At 42.8% G+C, this 21,890-nt stretch overlaps 1 protein-coding gene across 2 annotated transcripts in view; it reads right to left on the bottom strand.

Moving 5' to 3' along the window:
• Positions 1-21,890, bottom strand: part of LOC126185219 (alpha-soluble NSF attachment protein) — a 69,952-nt gene that overhangs the window by 23,031 nt on the left and 25,031 nt on the right. For both annotated transcript variants that reach the window (XR_007536986.1, XM_049928099.1), the window contains exons 3-4: positions 5,894-6,159; positions 2,714-2,887 (exon numbers count right to left, since the gene is read on the bottom strand). Coding sequence is in view for 1 of the 2 variants with exons in the window: in XM_049928099.1 (XP_049784056.1) it covers positions 2,714-2,887; positions 5,894-6,159 (440 nt within the window). In the remaining variant the exon portion in view is untranslated. The remainder of the gene's footprint in view (positions 1-2,713; positions 2,888-5,893; positions 6,160-21,890) is intronic.

The raw sequence follows: 21,890 nt of genomic DNA, 5'->3' as shown, positions 1-21,890 counted from the left end.
ATAAATATTCTCCAGGTCAGCATTATTTTGCCCACGCTGTATACAGAAGTAGCAAGGCTTAAGTCACACACAATTCCTGAATCATTTTCCAAATGTGATTACTGCATCTAAGATAATACATGGAAGATAAAGAAGAAGTGACAAGAATGTATGGCACAGAGTCATGAATACTCTCACTCAAAAACAATTTTTCCTGGCTCAATGATTTGTACATTATATGAAACACCTCTGAAACCTGAACTGCTGAATTAATTTCTAAAACTTTCTTAAACATAAAAGCTGGGTTGTTAGTGTGTAGACAAAGCATTTAGAGATGTCCAACATTGAAGTACATGTCATTCATTTAATGAAGCAGGGAAGTTATTAGAAGACAGCAAGCTTCCAAAATTTAACAGTTTTGCTGAACAATGCAAAGAAACACATTTAAATTATGTAGTATTCCCCACAGTTCACTGTAACAGTAAAGAAATAAAGAAAAGTGTCTGTAAGAATGGCTGACATGCAAATGGGATGTCTTTCAAAACAATCCCTTTCTTAGCAAAAACTCCGCATCCATTATTTAAGAATTTTTTATAGCCTGACATCATGATGTACTTTTAGTTAACACTTTGGCATCTAAGTATGGGCACAGCACAGGCCACAACACTTTGTTAATAGGTATACGCCCGAGTATATCTTGCAATGCAATGTTTTCCGACATGCAAGGCATCTATAGTTTTAAAACTGCAATGGCTTTGTATGAGAACATTATATTGACATCTCACATGCTGTACCTTGACAGGTGCTGCCCTCTGCTGACAGTTTATAGAATTCCTCTGATAGAAACAGTGGCAAACATAAGAACACCTGCCACAATGGAGTCAATGCGTGCTAGTGGAGTCGTGAGATTTTTCATGTATTTATTAGACTTTTAAGCTTCCTGTAATTTTGCTACAAATATGTCAGATTTACTTAACATATAAGAAATTCTGGAAACTGCAGAGAAAGAATCAAACGATTCTGCACTGGAAGGAGAAATATATGCGTGGGAACAGTCTGAAGAACCTGGTGAAGGGCTCTTCCACAAAGGCACAACAATGGCTCCAGAAATTGTTCCTAGTGCAACGATCAGCTGGTTGGATGACACTTCCCTCATAAAATTCTTGCAACTGAGATGAAGTAACATCCGACATGGTTTTGCAAGAATTGTTCACAGAAGAATGAACAGTCTGCTGGCCAATCAAGCAGGAAAGAAAGAAGCTGGTGCTGCCCTGACTGCGACATACTTCTCTGCACACTAGAATGTTTCTGTCTCTTCCATACAAAAGCCAATTGTGTGTGGAATTTCTCAACAACTCACCTCACACTATTCTTTTTTCCTGAAGTTTAGTTATACAGTAGTTTAATCATTACCATAAAATTTGTAATCTACCATTGGTCCAAAATAAAAGATAAAAAATAAACCTTGCAACTGTCTTTAGTATTATTACCCTTAAATATACCTCAAAAATAGATGTACCAGTAACATTTTAAGTAAGGGCATAAATGGCTGGTTTTCTGGGCCCCAAATTTTTCAAGCGATTAGACTCAAAAACAAACTAGCTCTGTCCGAACAGGCCATGAAGGCCCAACAGTACAGACCAGACGCCGTGCCATCCTCAGCCCACAGGCGCCACTGGATGCAGATATGGAGGGGCATGTGGTCAGCACACCGCTCTCCTGGCTGCATGTTGGTTTATGAGACCAAACCCACTACTTCTCCAGCTCCTCAGTTTGCCTCACAATGGCTGAATGTACCCTGCTTGCCAACAGCGCTAGACAGACCGGATGGTCACCCATCCAAGTGCTGGGCAAACCTGAAAGCACCTAACTTCGTTGATCTGACAGGAACCAGTGTTACCACTGTGGCAAGGCTGTTGGCAATTAGACTCAAAATGTTAACAATAATTGAGAAAACTTATTTCTACACTCCTCCAGCACCACTCAATTAGAGAAGGTGAATTGTGAAGATTACTTATAAGATTTTTTTTTAGTACCACTCTTAGACATCAACTTAGATGATGTATCCCATAGTATCACCAACAATCACCCATTTAGAGATTTTTTATTCACACAATTGTGTTACAAAAGGAACTGTGAAACACAGGAAAACCTACAGAAATTACATATGTAAATAGCTATTTCAGCTTATAAAAACTAAATTATGTTAATGTCCAATATAAAGTTCTGGGTTTTCAAGTGTGATTCAATAAGAGGTTCTAAGACTGACTGCAAATTTTTGATAACTGGCAGTCTCGTGTTCTAGCTATGTGACACGTACCGTGGGGAGCTAAATTAGTATGCAGAGTGTCTATTAAGTGTTCACTACTGAAATGTGAAGAGTTCATTCAGTATGGAAGCAAACTTTGCTTTTGTTCAGCCTGATTTATTCATGTCAGACAGACCATATAGAATTAAATGAGGGAAGTGTGTTGGACAAACTCACAACTAATGAGTCTGCGAAAGGGTGTCACTGATACATAAAATGAATTTCAATGGTGAAAATTCTTGTAAAAAAGATTATACTAAATATTCCTTACGAATACTTCGTGTAAAGCCCAAAGGAAGCACAAAGAATACTTAAAGAATGCATAAGACAGCATTATACTAAAAATATTGCCAACACGTTAAGTATTTTTTTTAAACAGAAAAAGTTTTCATACTTTTATTATAAAGATTAATCTGGGGTGCCTACCTTGATAAGTTTATATTCCCTAGAATCCTGGAAGCCTGGATACATAGACTGGTAACGTTCCAAAGCATGCTGTGCATTGAGCACATCAACACAGAGATGACAAAGTGCAGCACGGAAAAAGTATTCTTTTGCACTGTATTTCAGCAGTGAACTATCGAGTGATGTGGCTGCAACCTATACAGAAACATACAAAACAATCCACATGCACAAAATAAAACTTAAGGATATGTACAGCAACAAATACAGGAACAAAAACTCACATAGCACCAATTTTATGATACCCCACTGATTGAATACTCTTATATTAGTTTGCTTTTTCAACTAGCGAAACGGCAACTATTCTCACCATGTTGAGGCCATAGAGATAATTAAATCAAAATATGGTTGAAACATGGGGTAGTACAGGGTAGTTACAATATAATTTTTCCTACTTAACAAATTATAACACTGAAATTAATTACCGTATGAGTACCAAACTTGGTAGCATTAATATCAAGGACACGGGAAAGAGAAATAATGCAGAACCAATTCAACTGAAACATTTTTAATGTACTGCTATAGTGCATCATACCATTACATACAGGCACCATTACTGCTCCAAAAGGTGCTAATATGGTGCCCATCAGCGTCCAAGAGTCTGAAAGAGCACAATTGAATTCTTCACATCAGAATGAAGCATGTCTGTAGGTCTCTTGATCTGCTGCACTTCAGATCAGCACATGTGTGAATGTTTCCCTGGTAAACCCTGTCCTTCATGTAGCCCCACAACCAAAAACCACAGGGAGTGGGATCAGGTGACCCTGCCAACCAAGCATTTGGACTTGATTGGCTGATAATTTGATGTTTCCAAACGTGTTTCATAGAAAAGGGTGAACTTCACAAGCGATGTGCGGTAAAGTGCCGTCTTGCATGAAAAATGTTGAGTTCAATTCTTCTCTCTCCTGTAGGATGGGTATGACATGCTGGAGAAACGTATCACAGTAACAATGACCAGTCACACTGCACTTCTTTGGTCCTTGAGTGCCAAAAAGAGTGGGCCAATGATGAATTTAACCATGAAGCCACATCATACAGTGCCACATTCACCATGCAGAAGAACTTTATGCACAGTGACTGGTGGTGAAGATCTCTATGCTCAGCAATTCTGTGTGTTCACCTCACCCCTCGGAGAAAAAAAGAGCTTTGTCTGTCCATAAAATGATCCAGGGCCAGCCTTTGTCAACTTCAATCCTTGTGAGAAAGAGGACAGAGAAGTCAACATGTTGTCATGTGCCCTGGGGTGCAAGCTGCTGTACAATATGGGTCTTGTTCGGATACCATTTAAGAATGGTTCGAAGCACCTTCCGTGCAGGGGACCAAGGGATGTTCAACTGTCATGAAACAGCGACCACACTGCCTGACAATTGGAAATTGCATGTAGCATTGTCCACCATAGCAACAGCGATTTCATCATCATCTGTGGTGCAACTTGTCATCCGCCTCTTCCTGGAGCGACACCCAGTTCTCCATTTGATTCAAACTGCTTCATAATGCTCCGCACAGCAGGTGGAGAAAGAGGACCCTTCCGTAAGCCCTTCAGTTGACGAGATTCTCGAAGTGCAGCTGCAGCATTACTGTTGTTTTAGTAATAGAGCTTTACCAATAATGCCCTGTTCCTTTTGTCCAAGTTCATGTTGACAAGTCAACAAGTGCACAGCGACTGGTCAGGTGTGTGAGACCATGAATCACGATGACTGATCACGCACCCGGTGGCCACAATTGGAACTGGATGGAGTGGGGCTAGAATGCATGGAAATCATGCACCCTATACTCTGGACATAAATGCTACAAAGTTTGGTACTCTTACGGTAAGTACTTTCCAAGTTATAACATGTTAAATAGGGAAAGTTTAATTATAACCACTCAGTACTTGATCACAGCAAGTTACACTGTACATTTACTCCCTTTTCAACTAACATCATATTTTTAAAAACCTGTATGAGTTATTTTCAATTATGACATGCTTTGCTCTGCTTCCTCTTATAATTAGACTGGAGAAGAAATTATCGAACATTTCTAAATCTGTGCCAAATCATTTTTCATGTCATGCACAATTTCACACAACTGCTGACACTATACAATCTATATTCCAGGAATTTGGATTCAGAAACAATGGAATGATGTGCATGGGTTATCATCATTGATATATATGTTCCAGTAACTGATATAACACTGGTACTGACAATGTGGTAGCATTCATACTTCTCCAAGCTGCCAAATAGTTCTTGAATGGGAACTGATGCTTTTTGCAAATTTTGCAAGTAGCACAGATAAAGGTGGGTGATAGCAGATTAACGCACACTTCTATTTTGCAGCTAACAATGGAAGGATACAAAAGGATCACAAACGGCTCTTCGTGGTGGGAAAGAAACCAAGCAGCATGAGACTTCTCCAACACATTTGAACAACAGAATAAACTGAATATTAATGCATAACAGGATCAAATTAAATGCAACAATATGCTCACAGAATGAAAACTTGTAGTCACAAATTATGAAGAAGTCCATTATGTTCATTTATGCAACACACAAATGAAATGACTGTCTGGTGTGACAGCACTGATTAGGATGACTAACATTTTGCTGGAAGTTAGAACTGTGAAAAATTGAAATACAAATTGCAAACTGCAAATCAGTAAATATTCTTTACATATCCAGCAGCATCTTTCGGCTCATTGATAGCTAAATTTTGTATTTCATGTGTAATCTGCTTTACTTTCCCACAGTTGTCATAAAAAAAATTAAATACATTCCCAAGAATTTAACAGGAAGTTTATGAATGGCTTATTTTGGTACTTTAAATTAATGTCTGATTATTAAACTTTACACTTACAAGTGCGCACGTGCACATACGCATGCGGTTACTATTCTTAAATTAAATAACTTATGTAAAATTTAGTATTTTCAGTATGAGAAACACTATGCTTTTAAAATTGATTATTCCACTTCAGTGGCAGTCTAAGTTGAAACTGGATATTTCTAAACATCAGATTTCCCCTGGTGATTGATGATGTGAACTACTGAAGACACAGGAACACAAAGATACAAAGACAGACAGATAGATAGATAGATAGATAGATAGATAGATGGATGGATAGAAGAGGGAGTATATAATACATTGGCAGCGGGTGTCAAGTATTACCTGTTCATATATTTTAATTGCTTTTTCATAATCTTCTAACTGTGCTGCATAATGAGCAACTTTCAAGAGGCATTTGTTGGCTGAAGAGTTACTTTCTTCTCCTTTGAAATAGTCTGCAGCTTGTTCATAGTGTTGTACAGCACGTTCCAGGTCAACGTTTTCTGTTTCATACAATTCTGCAATTGACTGATGGTGTTTTGCAGCCATTGTAAATCGTCCCATATCAGTGTAAATTTCAATGGCCCTCAATAGACTTGCAACAGCACCTGCGTACAAAATCATATACAATGCATGTGTCACGCTGTTCCTATACAACAAATCATTTACCACACATTTTCTACAAGTATTTTTTGTGTCTACAGAGTTTGTAGGCAGTAAGCAACTTAATGAAACACAATAAAGTTGTAGATGGCGCCAGTATTCACACAAATCTCTGCAAGAAACATTAACAAGTCCTTCTGTCAAATAATTAACACACACAAATTCAGTTTCTCATGAAAGGTACAGACTATCTACACAGGATGATTCCAAAATGGCGGTTGGAGAAATGAACAAAACATATTATCCACTTTCAACTAACTAGGTACTTCAAAATTTTCCCCTACAGATGATGTTCCATACAAAAATTATTCATACATATTGTAGCAACTGATTTACGTAATAAAAGACCAACTGTACAGCATATAATTCAACATACAATATTTTTGCTGGGTAATGATAGACCTGAGTTTCTCTCAACTATACAATGGGCAGAGTGTTTCTATTCTTTACAGTTAACCTACAACAAAAACAAACTTTGCATTATACCTTTACAACAGTCACACATTCTGCTGCACTTCATGTGATAAATTGTGTGACTAATGAGCCAACAGAGTACAACAACAGTTAGATGGTTGAGTGTGTTCTCATCAATGAAAGTGAATTACAATACTCTCAAACTCTGTTCACCCAAATTTTATGGAAGGAGCAAACAATTGCGAACCTCACTTCCAATTACTTTCAAACTGTGTTATGCTACTTATAACAGCGCCAAAACTGAGTTCAAAAGAGCCAAACTAATAAGACACAGATTTCTTTATGTAATATTTACACTGATCAGCCAGAACATTATGATCGCCAAACTATTACCGATATAAACCAGACCAGGCAATAGCAGTGTTATCTGGCAAAAAATGATTGCTAGTGTCTCTCTCTCTCTCTCTCTCTCTCTCTCTCTCTCTCTCTCTCTCTCTCTCCCCCCCCCCCTCACACACACACACACACACACACACACACACACACACACACACACACACACACGCGCGCGCGGCCGCGCGCACGTTGCATGTAATATCAGTGAGCTTTCTGTCCGAGTGTAGAATGGAAAAGCTGCAAAATATATCCAAGTTTGACCAATGACAGATTTTACAGGTGTCCAAGAAGTGCTGTGGCAAGTGTCTTCAACGCATGGCGAAACCAAGGTGAAACCACATCCAGACGTCATGGGGTTGGGCGGCCACAACTCATTACAGAGGTTGGTCATCATAGGCTGGGCAGACTGGTAGAACAGGACAGGTGGCGAACTGTGGTGGAACTAACCTCAGACTTTAATACTGGGCAGAGTACGAGTGTGTCTAAGCATACAGTGCACCAAACACTTCTGACGAATGGCCTCCACAGTCAACGACCAATGCATGTGCCGCTGTTAATGGCAACTATGACTGAAATGGGCACATGACCATCGGCGTTGGACACTGACACAGTGGATAGCATTCCATGGTCTGATGTAATACGAATACCCTCCTCATCGTGCCAATGGGACTGCGCAAATCCGTCGTCTGCCAGGGGAACAACTCCTTGACACCCGTACCGCAGGATGGAGACAAGATGGCGGCAGCTCCATTATGCTCTGGGGAACATTCATGTGGACATCTATGGGTCCAGTGGAGCTCGTGTAAGGCACCATGATGGCCAAGGAGTATTGTACACTGGTGGCATACCACATACACCCCTTTGTGATGATCCTGTTCCCCAACGGCAGTGGCATTCTTTAACAAGATAAAGCATCATGTCACAAGGCCAGGAGTTGATGGAGTGCTTTATGGTACACACTGGCAAGTTCCAATTGATGTGATGCCGCCCCCCCCCCCCCAAACTCCAGATCTGAACCTGACTAAACACATCTGAGATGTGACTGAACATGGCGTCAGAGCTAATTACCCCCCCCCCCCCCCTTCCCAGAATTTCAGAATTCACAAGAATTTGTTACACGTGCGCACGTGTGCGCGCGCGTTTTTGTGTAGATATGGTGCCACCTTCCTCCAGTGACCTACCAAGGTCTCACTGCTTCCATGCCATGACGTGTTGCCACTGTTAGACATGCCAAAGGTAGGCTTACCAACTATTAGGTAGGTTGTCATAATGTTCTGGCTTATCAGTGTAATGTAAAAGATTTTACTTGTAAAGATTTGGAAAAAGATGGTATCAGTGCAGAGTTTTTGAAGAACAGGCTTACAGTTACTTATGCTGTACACATAAGATAAAAGTCAGTCTACTTGCAATTACTTTTAAATACTCAATGAACAATATAACTGCTTCGAAATGTGTGAAGAGGTGGATTTAATGAGCTCTGGTTGTGTACTACACCGAGTTGTAATATGCCATTGTGAGACAATTACGGCACTAAATAAGATTTGGCTAGTTTTGGAACTCAACAGGGTGAAGAGTTTGTAAGTTTTGTTTCTACTCATGCTTTTTTAAGCACTTCACTGCTGGTAGTTATTAGAGTAGATAATGTACTCCGTTTGTTCCACAGACCCACAGAGAGTAGGTCCTTCGGGAGGTGGAACATGATAAAAACAAAATTACAAAACATCCACAGATCAGAAGTGAAATGTTACTGTAACATGTGAAATAAAAATGTTTTCCCTCTGTACAGGAGTTACCCCACAGTACTTCGGAGTCCCATATTACTGTTTCTTTTAGTTCTTATATTCTTTTGTAGAGCATTTTAAATTTTCTTATCACCTTTCTGTGACTTATTTAATGACTTGTTCAATTACAAAATGGCCTTGGCTCACACTGTTCCACTGAACCTGATGAATTGTAACTAAAATTTACAAATTAATATTAAAATGTCATAATTCCTAAGCCATTGTGGCCAAAAATTATTAAATAAGACCATGGATGGATGGATGGATGGATGGATTAATGGATGCTTACACAGATCTCACTACTTTGATGATGAAACTGGAGTCAGGTATTACATGTAACTCATGCTTTGTGATACAAGTAACATATGCCCCAATTGGTTTTGCTAAGAAAATTGTCACTGGAGGAGTTGCCACAAACAAATCATTTAGCTTATCTTGGAATTGGGCTTTAACAGTGACCTAAATTTCTTACAGTTGCTAACAAATAATTGAAAACTGGTGTTCCCAAGTAGGTGACACCTTTATCGACAAAAGAAAGAGGTTTTTGTCTTTATTTAGGTTGTTTTTATCTATAGTATCTATCTGTGAAGTGAGTAGTTTATTTTAAAAGACAAATTTCATTAAATAATAAATGTACTGAGAAGCAGTAGTAAGTTAAGCACACCCAGTTCATTAAACAGGCTTCCACAGAATGTTCTTTGATTCATACCATGACACACACTTTGAACATCTGGGCTTAAAACTTTGGTTTGGTCTGGTGGGTAACGACAAAATTTTATACCACATGGCATAATTAAATGACAGTAAGCAAATTATGTCATCCTTTGTGTTTCAGTATCTATCACCTATGTCTGCCAACATTCAGTCCATATTATTTGCTTTGACATTTCATGAATTCTGTACTATTCTTGTGCTTACAAAATCTATGAACATGCAACCACAATAATTCACCATTCTCGACCTCTTCTGTATGCAATTCCTCATTTTGTGCATATGCTGGGTGAAAACATCTTGAGTGTTCTGAATTGCATGTAGTGAGTTTTTAGGTGTGTAACAACAACAAACTGACTAAAAAATAATTATTAATTTATATGAAAATTAATTACTAGTTCTTTCTACAACTATACTTTATTTAATACAAACCGCAATGTCTATATTATCTTCAAAACAAGACAAACCTGGCATCAGATGACATTGCAGATGTCAGGTTGTTAAATATACACAAGGAAAAGTAAAGACCCCAGTATAGAACCTTGTGGATACTACATGTAATTGGTTTGTTTCATGAATACCAATAATTTGCCACACAACTCGCCCTCATTACACCTTTTGTTTCCTTGTTGAGAGGTGAATTTAATCATTTCAAAGAATTTGTCACACCTAAATAGTCTCATTTACTTAAAACAGGGTTGCGACATACACAGTCAAATTTCCTTGATGAATCTTAGAATATTTATTAACTACCAAATTAAATATACACTCACTGCAAGCGTAAACAGCCTCCTGAACATCAAAAATCTTTATAGAACCCAACTTTGACAATATGTCATTTGCAGAACTGTTCCTGGCTGGTAAGTATGGGTTCCTCTGAAGTTATAAGACATTTCATTTATTGAGTAATCCAGTACTGTTTGTAGAAATCGGTCTAAACTGAGTTACATTTGGAGGAAAGCAGTTTCCATACAATGTGAGGTCTTATTAATGTATAAACTGTATATTTCATTAATTTCATAAGGACCATCATGAACACACATGTTTTAAATTTTTTATCCTGATAAGCACCAGTACTTATCACAAGGAACATCATCTCAGGGTCTGAGGTGCCACTTGACTTTCTAACATGATTTTGTTCGTAAGACCTGTCCAGAAATCCACAACCAAGAAGAAAAGAGAGGAATACCAATAAACTTCAGTTTACTTTCATGTCAGGCAGCATTCGCAAAATTTTAGAAATGGTAACATACAATCAGCTTCTTAACCACCTGACAGCAAATAATATATTGTCGAAGTCACACTTTGGATTTCTTAATCTACATACATACTCTGCAATCCACCATACGGTGCGTGGTGGAGGGTACCTCGTACCACAACTATCATCTTCTCTCCCTGTTCCACTCCCAAACAGAATGAGGGAAAAATGACTGCCTATGCCTCTGTACGAGCCCTAATCTCTCTTATCTCATCTTTGTGGTCTTTCCACGAAATGTAAGTTAGCGGCAGTAAAACTGTACTGCAGTCAGCATCAATTGCTGGTTCTCTAAATTTCCTCAGTAGCGATTCATGAAAAGAATGCCTCCTTTCCTCCAGAGACTCCCACCTGAGTTCCTGAAGCATTTCCGCAACACTCGCGTAATGATCAAACCTACCAGTAACAAATCTAGCAGCCCACCTCTGAACTGCTTCTATGTCCTCCCTCAATCTGACCTGATAGGGATCCCAAATGCTCGAGCAGTACTCAAGAAAAGGTCATATTAGTGTTTTACAAGCGGTCTCCTTTACAGATGAACCACATCTTCCCAAAATACTACCAATGAACCGAAGACGACTATCCGCCTTCCCCCACAACTGCAATTACATGCTTGTCCCACTTCATATCGCTCTGCAATGTTACGCCCAAATATTTAATCGACGTGACTGTGTCAAGCACTACACTACTAATGGAGTATTCTAACATTATAGGATTCTTTTTCCTATTCATCTGCATTAATTGACATTTATCTATATTTAGAGTTAGCTGCCATTCCTTACACCAATCACAAATCCTGTCCAAGTCATCTTGTATCCTCCTACACCACAGATCACCAGCAAACAGCCGCACATTGCTATCCACCCTACCCAAAAGATCATTTATGTAGATAGAAAACTACAGCGGACCTACCACACTTCCCTGGGGCACTCCACATGATACCCTCACCTCCGATGAACACTCACCATCGAGGACAACATACTGGGTTCTATTACTTAATAAGTCTTCGAGCCACTCACATACTTGGGAACCAACCCCATATGCTCGTACCTTAGTTAGGAGTCTGCAGTGGGGCACCGAGTCAAACGCTTTCCGGAAGTCAAGGAATATGGCATCCGTCTGATACTCTTCATCCATGGTTCGCAAGATATCATGTGAAAAAATGGCGAGTTGCGTTTCACAGGAGTGATGCTTTCTAAAGCCGTGCTGATGCGTGGACAGTAACTTCTCTGTCTCAAGGAAATTCATCCCACAAGATTTCTAAAGGGTTCTAACACTAGAAGGATATCTACACACACAGTGAAAAAGTACTTCACTCATCAAACAATGAATTACAGGCTACTGGTATATTTTGTAATCTGTTGAAGGCATCTGACACTGTAAATCACAATAGCCTTTTAAATAAATTAATTATTGTGGTGCATCAACAGCAAATGCTGCAAAATGGTTTAAATCCTGTACCTGACAGGAAACAGAGTGTGGTTAGGAAATAGACATGTATTAAGTTACAAGGCATCATTAATCTGAGAACTAATTACATGTGGTGTCTCACAAGATCTTAATATCCTTAGTTTTTCTTGTTTGTCAATGACCTTTCATCAAAACATTACAAGATGGCAAGTTTGCTTTGTTTGCAGACAATACAAACATTGAAATAAATAGCAAATCAAGTGTAATCTTCAAAAGATCAGGTGATGGTTGCTAGCCAATTCTTTGTCACTGAACTTTGGAAAGACATACTACATGTAGTTCAGAGCTTTTAAGAAGTTTCCCACCACTATATGCCTAAAATATGATAAACATATAGAGAAAGTGGACAGTGTTAAATTCTTGGGATTACAGCCTGATAATAGATCCAACTGGGAGGAATATGCTAAAGCACCTACACCAATCCCCATTTCCAGGTAAATACCTGTGTTAGCCGGGAGTGGCCAATGCGGAGCCGACAAAGGACGACTGAGTCCCTGCGGTTGGCTCGCATGGAGGACCGCCACACAGTCGTCGTCTCCTTAATGGCACGGAGTTTATTGGGTGTAATCCGATCGCGCCATTCAGCGTCCCAAAGCGCAAAAACTTTTCGGCGGAGGACTGCCCGCAAATCAGCCTCTGGGAGGCCAACATCCAGAGATGGTTTATTCGTGGCCTCTTTCGCCAGGCGGTCAACATGTTCATTGCCCGGGATACCGACATGACCGGGGGTCCACACAAAGACCACAGAGCGGCCGCAACGCGCAAGAGTATGCAGGGACTCATGGATAGCCATCACCAGACGAGAACGAGGAAAACACTGGTCGAGAGCTCGTAAACCGCTCAGGGAATCGCTACAGATAACGAAGGACTCACCTGAGCAGGAGCGGATATACTCTAGGGCTCTAAAGATGGCGACTAGCTCAGCAGTGTAAACGCTGCAGCCAGCCGCCAAGGACCGTTGTTCGGAATGGTCCCCTAGAGTTAGCGCATACCCGACACGACCAGCAACCATCGAACCGTCGGTGTAAACAATTCCAGAGCCCTGATACGTGGCCAGGATGGAATAAAAGCGGCGGCGGAAGGCCTCTGGAGGGACCGAGTCCTTCGAGCCCTGTGCCAAGTCGAGCCGAAGGCAAGGGCGAGGAACACACCACGGGGGTGTACGCAGAGGCGCCCGGAAAGGAGGTGGAGCAGGGAAAAACCCAAGCCCACAGAGAAGCTCCTTGACGCGTACGGCGATCGGACAACCCGACCGGGGCCGACGGTCTGGCAGATGGACGACTGACTGCGGGAACAGGACACGATAATTTGGATGCCCGGGCAAGCTTAGAACATGGGCAGCATAAGTGGCCAGCAAACGTTGGCGCCGGAACCGCAGTGGGGGTACACCTGCCTCCACTAGCACACTGTCCACAGGGCTGGTGCGGAAAGCACCAGTGGCAAGGCGTATCCCGCTGTGGAGAATTGGGTCCAGCACCCGTAACGCAGATGGGGATGCTGAGCCATAAGCCAGGCTCCCATAATCCAGACGGGACTGGATTAACGCCTGGTAGAGCCGCAACAGGGTAGAGCGGTCGGCGCCCCAGCGGGTGTGGCTCAAGCATCTCAGAGCGTTTAGATGCCGCCAACACGTCTGTTTAAGCTGCCGGATATGAGGCAGCCAAGTCAACCGGGCATCGAAAACCACCCCCAAAAACCTGTGGGTCTCCACCACAGCAAGGAGTTCGTCAGCAAGATAAAGCCGCGGCTCAGGATGGACTGTTCGGCGCCGGCAGAAATGCATAACGCGGGTCTTGGCTGCCGAAAACTGAAACCCATGCGCTACAGCCCAAGACTGCGCCGTACGGATAGCGCCCTGTAGCTGACGTTCAACAGCTGCAATGCCAGTAGAGCTGTAATAAAGGCAGAAGTCGTCAGCATACAGGGAAGCAGCGACAGAATTTCCCACGGCCGCAGCGAGCCCGTTAATGGCTATTAAAAACAGACAGACACTTAAAACAGAACCCTGTGGCACACCGTTCTCCTGGACGTGGGTGGAACTATAGGAGGCTGCGACTTGCACGCGGAAGGTACGATACGACAGGAAATTGCGGATAAAGATCGGCAGAGGGCCCCGAAGACCCCATCCATGAAGCGTAGAAAGGATGTGATGACGCCATGTCGTATCGTACGCCTTCCGCATGTCGAAAAAGACAGCGACCAGGTGCTGACGGCGGGCAAAGGCAGTACGGATGGCCGACTCCAGGCTCACCAGATTGTCGGCGGCGGAGCGGCCTTTCCGGAACCCACCCTGAGACGGAGCCAGAAGGCCCCGAGACTCCATTACCCAATTTAAGCACCGGCTCACCATCCGTTCGAGAAGCTTACAAAGAACGTTGGTGAGGCTAATGGGGCGGTAGCTGTCCACCTCCAGAGGGTTCTTTCCAGGTTTCAAAATGGGGATGACAATACTTTCCCGCCATTGTGATGGAAACTCACCCTCGACCCAGAGACGGTTGTAAAGGTCGAGGAGGCGTCGCTTGCAGTCCACTGAAAGGTGTTTCAGCATCTGACAGTGGATGCGATCTGGCCCGGGAGCGGTATCAGGGCAAGCGGCAAGGGCACTCCGAAATTCCCACTCACTGAATGGAGCGTTGTAGGGTTCAGAAGCGTTGGTGCGAAAAGAAAGGCTCCGACGTTCCATCCGCTCTTTAATGGAGCGGAAGGCCTGGGGGTAATTCGCAGAAGCGGAACTCATAGCAAAATGCTCTGCTAAGCGGTTTGCAATGACGTCGGAGTCAGTACAAACTGCTCCATTCAGTGAGAGCGCAGGGACGCTGGCAGGTGTCCGATAGCCGAAGACCCGTCGAATCTTGGCCCAGACCTGCGATGGAGTGACATGGAGTCCAATGGTGGACACATACCGCTCCCAGCACTCCTTCTTGCCTTGGCGGATAAGGAGGCGGGCCCGCGCACGCAGCCGTTTAAAGGCGATAAGGTGGTCCATGGAGGGATGTCGCTTGTGACGCTGGAGTGCCCGCCGGCGATCCTTAATCGCTTCAGCGATCTCAGGCGACCACCAAGGCACAGCCCTCCGCCGAGGGGACCCAGAAGAACGGGGAATGGCAGACTCGGCGGCAGTGACGATGCCGGCGGTGACCGATGTAACCACCACATCAATGGCATCAGTTGAGAGAGGCTCAATAGCGGCAGTGGAGGAGAACAAGTCCCAGTCAGCCTTATTCATAGCCCATCTGCTAGGGCGCCCAGAAGAGTGACGCTGTGGTAGTGACAGAAAAATCGGAAAGTGGTCACTACCACACAGGTCGTCATGCACACTCCAGTGGACAGATGGTAAGAGGCTAGGGCTACAGATTGAAAGGTCAATGGCGGAGTAGGTGCCATGCGCCACACTGAAGTGTGTGGAGGCACCATCATTCAAAATCGAGAGATCGAGCTGCGACAATAAATGCTCAACGGTGGCGCCTCGACCTGTTGCCACTGACCCACCCCACAGAGGGTTATGGGCGTTAAAGTCGCCCAGTAATAAAAAAGGTGGCGGCAATTGGGCTATCAGCGCAGCCAGGACATGCTGCGCGACATCACCATCCGGTGGAAGGTAAAGACTGCAGACGGTAACAGCCTGTGGCGTCCACACCCGAACAGCGACAGCCTCTAAAGCTGTTTGGAGAGGGACAGACTCGCTGTGAAGTGAGTTAAGGACATAGATGCAGACGCCACCAGACACCCTTTCATAAGCTGCTCGGTTCTTATAATAACCCCGATAGCCACGAAGGGCGGGGGTGCGCATTGCTGGAAACCAAGTTTCCTGCAGAGCAATGCAGAGGAAAGGGTGAAGGCTGATAAGTTGGCGGAGCTCAGCTAGATGGTGGAAGAAACCGCTGCAGTTCCACTGGAGGATGGTTTTGTCCATGGCTGAGAAAGGCGTGCCGGGACTGGGACGGCAGATTACGCCGCTGGGTCACCTGCTGCCTCCGATTGAGCACCCGTGCTAGTGCTATTGCTATTCACGGCGTCTGAGGGACCGGCGAGATCGAGGTCCTCAGCGGACGCCAGAATCTCCACCGCGTCCTCAGACGCAGAGCTAGAAGGTTGCGATGGGGTGGCTACCACCGCGCGTTCCTTGGGCTTAGAGCTGCTCTTCTTTGATTTCTCACGCTGCTCCTTGGGTTTAACTGGCTGGGAGGGCTTCACCGATTCAGTCTCCGGGACTGAGGAGGATCGGGAAGCCCTTCGACCTGCAGATTGTGGGCACTTACGCCACTGTCTATCGTCAGCCTTCCCGCCGGTGGAAACCTGGGAAGGGAGGGACCCAAGGGACCCCTTGCGAGCGTGAGAAGCCGAAGAAGTTCGACACTTCTCCGGCTTAGAAGCGGGGACCGACGTCCCCGATGGGGGGGATGGTGTTGCTCCTGAGGTAGGTGGCACAGGAGCAACCCGGTGGGTAGAGCCCCCCACTGGCAAGGGGGCAGGAGGAGTTGTACCACTCGTCGATCCGGCCGGAAGGCGTGAAACTGATGGGGCTAGCACAGGTGTTGTAGCAGCGGCGTAGGAAGTTGTCATTCGCACAGGATGTAATCGGTCGTATTTCCGTTTGGCCTCAGTATAAGTCAGTCGGTCCAGGGTCTTATATTCCATGATTTTGCGCTCTTTCTGGAATATTCTGCAGTCTGGCGAGCAAGGTGAATGGAGCTCCCCGCAGTTGACGCAGATGGGAGGCGGGGCACATGGAGTATCGGGATGAGATGGGCGTCCGCAATCTCGACATGTGAGGCTGGAAGTGCAGCGGGAAGACATATGGCCGAACTTCCAGCACTTGAAGCACCGCATCGGGGGAGGGATATAGGGCTTGACGTCACATCGGTAGACCATCACCTTGACCTTTTCCGGTAACGTATCACCTTCGAAGGCCAAGATGAAGGCACCGGTAGCAACCTGATTGTCCCTCGGACCCCGATGAACGCGCCGGACGAAATGAACACCTCTACGTTCTAAGTTGGCGCGCAGCTCGTCATCAGACTGCAAAAGGAGGTCCCTATGGAAAATAACACCCTGGACCATATTTAAACTCTTATGTGGAGTAATAGTAACGTTAACATCCCCCAACTTGTCACAAGCAAGTAACCTGCGTGACTGGGTGGAGGATGCCGTTTGTATCAGTACTGAGCCAGAGCGCATTTTAGACAAGCCCTCCACCTCCCCAAACTTGTCCTCTAAATGCTCGACGAAGAACTGAGGCTTTGTGGAGAGAAAAGACTCCCCATCAGCTCTCGTGAAAACTAAGAATCGGGGCGAATAACTGTTACCTCCATCCTGGGACTTACGCTCTTCCCACGGCGTGGCCAGGGAGGGGAACGTTTTCGGATCGTACTTCTGAGCATTAAATTGAGCCCGAGAACGCTTAGAGACTGCTGGCGGCTGGCCGCCAGCGAGAGATGATGTACCACGCTTCATTGCGGGTCATCCGCCCTGATGCCACCTACTCCGACCAAGGGCCCTCCCCACGGGCGCCACCCAGCCACAGCAAAGGCCACCTGGCAGGATGGCCGTTGCCGGGAGTCCTGATACCCCAGGAGGATAGGCATCTACTCCTTGGCATACGTGGGGAGTTAACGGCGCAGGCATCAGTAGAGCGATCCCTGTGTTGTCAGGGGGCTACAACCAAGAGGGTACATGGCGGCCCCACCACAACGGACTGGCTACCGTGCTGGATCTTAGGTGCAAAACTGTCCAAGGTCGTCGCCGCAGTTAAAAGAAACACTGCAGAGGGCAGCGTGGTAATCGCACCCAGGGACGTATCCCCGCCCTAAAGATCGAAAACAAGCGGGACACCATGGCAACGACGTGAAAGCCGGCTAAAGGTCTAATTGCACGACGGATACAATGCACCACGTAAGGCGCCCTTCCCCAATTGGCTCGCTCTTCGGAATAATTTAGAAAGATGGAGGTCAAACCCGAGAGGGGACCATCACATAAGGCCAAAACATGTGAGACTCCTTTTAGTCGCCTCTTACGACAGGCAGGAATACCGCGGGCCTATTCTAACCCCCGAACCCGCAGGGGGGATAAGAAGTTTTACTGCCAGTAAAACTTAAGAGGAGCCTTAAGGATTTATTGGAGTCCAACTCCTGCATGGGCATGCGTGCGCGTGCGTGTCAAATACTGCAAGTATTAGTACAATCAGACTTTTCGAATTCAGTGTAGTTATGTGGTCATTTAAGTGCTGTAAAACCATTTTTTAAATGTAGTGTTTATTACCTTTCAAATGAAAATATGACAAATTTTTTTGGGTCATTCCAAATTCATGGTGATCATTTCACTTGGGATCAGTGGAAGGTACATTAACTTATTTATTTTTCATTAAAGTACTTAGTCTGTATTTTTGGTTTTCTGATATGGTGTTCATCTTGGGGGATCTCCTCACTATGGATCAATTTGAATAAAAAGTGCATCTAATGTAACAGCTGTTTACAGTAGAATGAAGTCATAGAATAATTTATCTTTTTTTTTTTAATGTGTGTTAAAACAACAAGCAACCACTACTTTCTTCTGTTAAATATGCCAAGTGATCTTTACGGTGTTTTATAAATGGGCTAAAATTGCCAATAGGTGCTCTGTCTGTGAAGAATTTGTTAAATTATACTTATGTGGCACATGCTTCTAGATGTGGCTCTGAGCAGAAGTTTTAAATATTCAGAGAAAAATTCTCTTACGACACTACCTAGAGTAATAGATGCATGAAATGAGTTACTACACTTGTATTGTTTAGCTACTTTCTCAAATTGTGTGCTTCAGTACTAACCCCACTTAAAATATAGTTTTTCCTGTCATTCCTATTCAAGTATTAAACTGCTTGTGACGGTTCCTACCACCATCAATGTTCTTAAATCAGCTTTCCTGTTGGGGCAAAGCTGTAGTGTAATGTGTTCCCTGCTAATGATAGAAAACACAGGAAATGCACCAACATGTGACTACACATCCGATACAAGCAGCCATTCTAACTTTGCCGACGAAGGAGCTCAAATGAAGTAAACCATGGTGGCTCAAAATGAATACTAAGCCAATAGTGGTCTGCCTCAACACCAGCACCATATTTACCAAATCATGTTGTATAGAATATTACAAATCATCCAGTATTTTTGTCAGAGTTTCCCCACTGTAAGTACACTGTCTTTGAAAATCTTTATATTGTGACCCTACCTTCTCCTATCACCTCACCTAGAGCAGCACCATGTTTATGAATATAAAAACTAACCCTTGCACAGAGAGCAGATATATGAATCAGCTGTATACTCAGTTTTTATGATTTTTGGTGTGAGACACATCACATACAAACTGATATTTTAGAGTTTACTGAGTATCCGCAAACAAAATATCTGAAAGAAGCAGGCGGGCAGTGATAGTGAAAATATGAGAGAATGAAACCAGTAAGAGTCACAATACCACACCATATGCTAACAGCCATGAGATGTCAAGTTGTATCTAATTCGCTCTCGTATTTGGCGTCAGGAAAGGATGCTGGACAATATCTTTGACTAATGCCACTGTAATATGAAACATCTTTTTATTGCTGACTAACAGCTGCTCATTGTCACAGAAGACGTATGAGATAAAAAGTCTCTAAGAAGACAACAGAATGTGTTGCAAAAATTCAGCATTGTAGACATGTGAAAACTTCTTACATCTTCCAACAAAATTTACTTTGTGGTTTTGACACTGACGAAGGAATATATTTGAATATCTGACTGCAGAAAAGCATTGAGAATAACTTTTTTTGTTTACTGTGTACCTTGCAAAATTGTTACTCTCAGTGCCTGTGGCACCTTGAGAACAGGCTGAATATTCCAGTTCATCATAACAAGCACCTCAGCTTAGATTAAGAACACGGTTTCTGATAGGACACACGTCATTTACTCCAGTAACCAACAAGGAAAAAAGTGATACAACACAGATCCAAAGTGCCGGCTGGTATCAGGAATTTAAAACCTTATGTTGCCCACTTGCCTGCAGGCTTCACCAAAATACTTTGGTAACCTTTCATTTTTAGTATAAAAAATTCCATAAATACTTCCGCAGCAATTGGGTGCATCCAATAGTGCAATAAATAACTTGATATTTTCCCCTCGAGCCTTTTGTAATCATTCAGAACTACAAAACTGAAGTTGGAGAAGCCAGTGCTGGTTGATATTGTGTAAGCTCCTTGAAAATAACTGATTTAAATATAATCTTCTCAGCTTTACGTTATTCCCCGGAGATTAATATAATTTCATTTTTACTACACATGAACTAATAGATCAACCAGATTCCATATTCTAACTAAATGCCATTCCTTGGGAGTATTCACTTCATATCTTTCAAACTCCCTATACAGTGCAAAGCAATATCTATATGCATCCTCACCATGTGATTTAACACTTCTGTGTTATGAGAAAGAAGGACCATATGCTCTTGGAGTGGGAAGGTGTATAATCATTAGGAGATTGTCCTTTTTCATAAAACAGGAGTCTATCACACGATTTCAGTCGTACACATTGACTTAAAGAATTTAGAAAGCACCATTTACCGACAACCTGATTTTACTACTATGTGCAACAGCAGTCATAGTTGTGTACTCAGTGAATAACCTGAATTCCATCAACGTCCATCATCTCAGGTAAGTTACTGTAATTTTAATACCACCAGATTAAATGCCACAGAACTCAATGAACAAAATGTTTCACAATTCTATTCAATGGCGATTTTATGTCAAAAAAAAATATGATTACACAACAGTTTATATATTTCTTTTCCATCGTGTTACCTGGAGAGGCAAAGGTTTACATCAATCTGATTCTGTACAACTTGAAGATACGAACAACATTTAATGGTACCCTTAGAATTCTTTGACTCTAAATCTGTCCTGTTTGCCACCTTAATAACTGCTTTTAAAGAAAAATGCCACTATTATGTTAATTAGAAACATTAATACTGATCAGGGATTAATTAATTGTGCAAGAATAGTGTAAACTCCCATAGACAAGTATATCAACACTGTCAAAATTCACTGACTCCAAAGAAGCTGTGCTCATACTTCGCATTAACCTCACCCATTCTGATCCAACCAAGTCTTTCCAAATAATAAGAAAACAATTCTCAGTAAAAGTTGTCATTGCTCTGACAATTAATAAAGCACAGGGCCCACACTTCAGGATTGTATTCACCAGAACCTGTTTCACATGTCCCCACCCCCCACATGGACCGTTCTACATGGCTTTTTTATGAGTTCATACATTCAGTTATATTTAAGTTTGTGCTAAAAACACATACAGCCAAAAGACAAACGATGATCAAATGCTAGCTGCTAACATTGTTTTTGAAGACTGTTTCATAAAATAAAGAAGTTTTGAGAAATAAAATTAAACAGACAAAGATGGTATCTCCTTTTTAATTTTTTTGCAATTAATCATACTGTATATAATGATATTGATTTTTTACAGAGACACATCTGTTATTACTATTCAAAATATAACACTTTTAATTAACGAATGCTTGTATTTACTTATTTCTGCATTATTATGTTATCTATTGGTGATTTATCATGACAGTGTGTGAATTATTCACACAGGTCAACTAGTCAGAAATAAATGACATTTATCCTACACATGACACA

Source organism: Schistocerca cancellata, chromosome 4 (assembly GCF_023864275.1).
Source record: "Schistocerca cancellata isolate TAMUIC-IGC-003103 chromosome 4, iqSchCanc2.1, whole genome shotgun sequence".
Lineage (NCBI taxonomy): Eukaryota > Metazoa > Arthropoda > Insecta > Orthoptera > Acrididae > Schistocerca > Schistocerca cancellata.
This window is presented reverse-complemented; position numbering and strand designations above follow the sequence as displayed.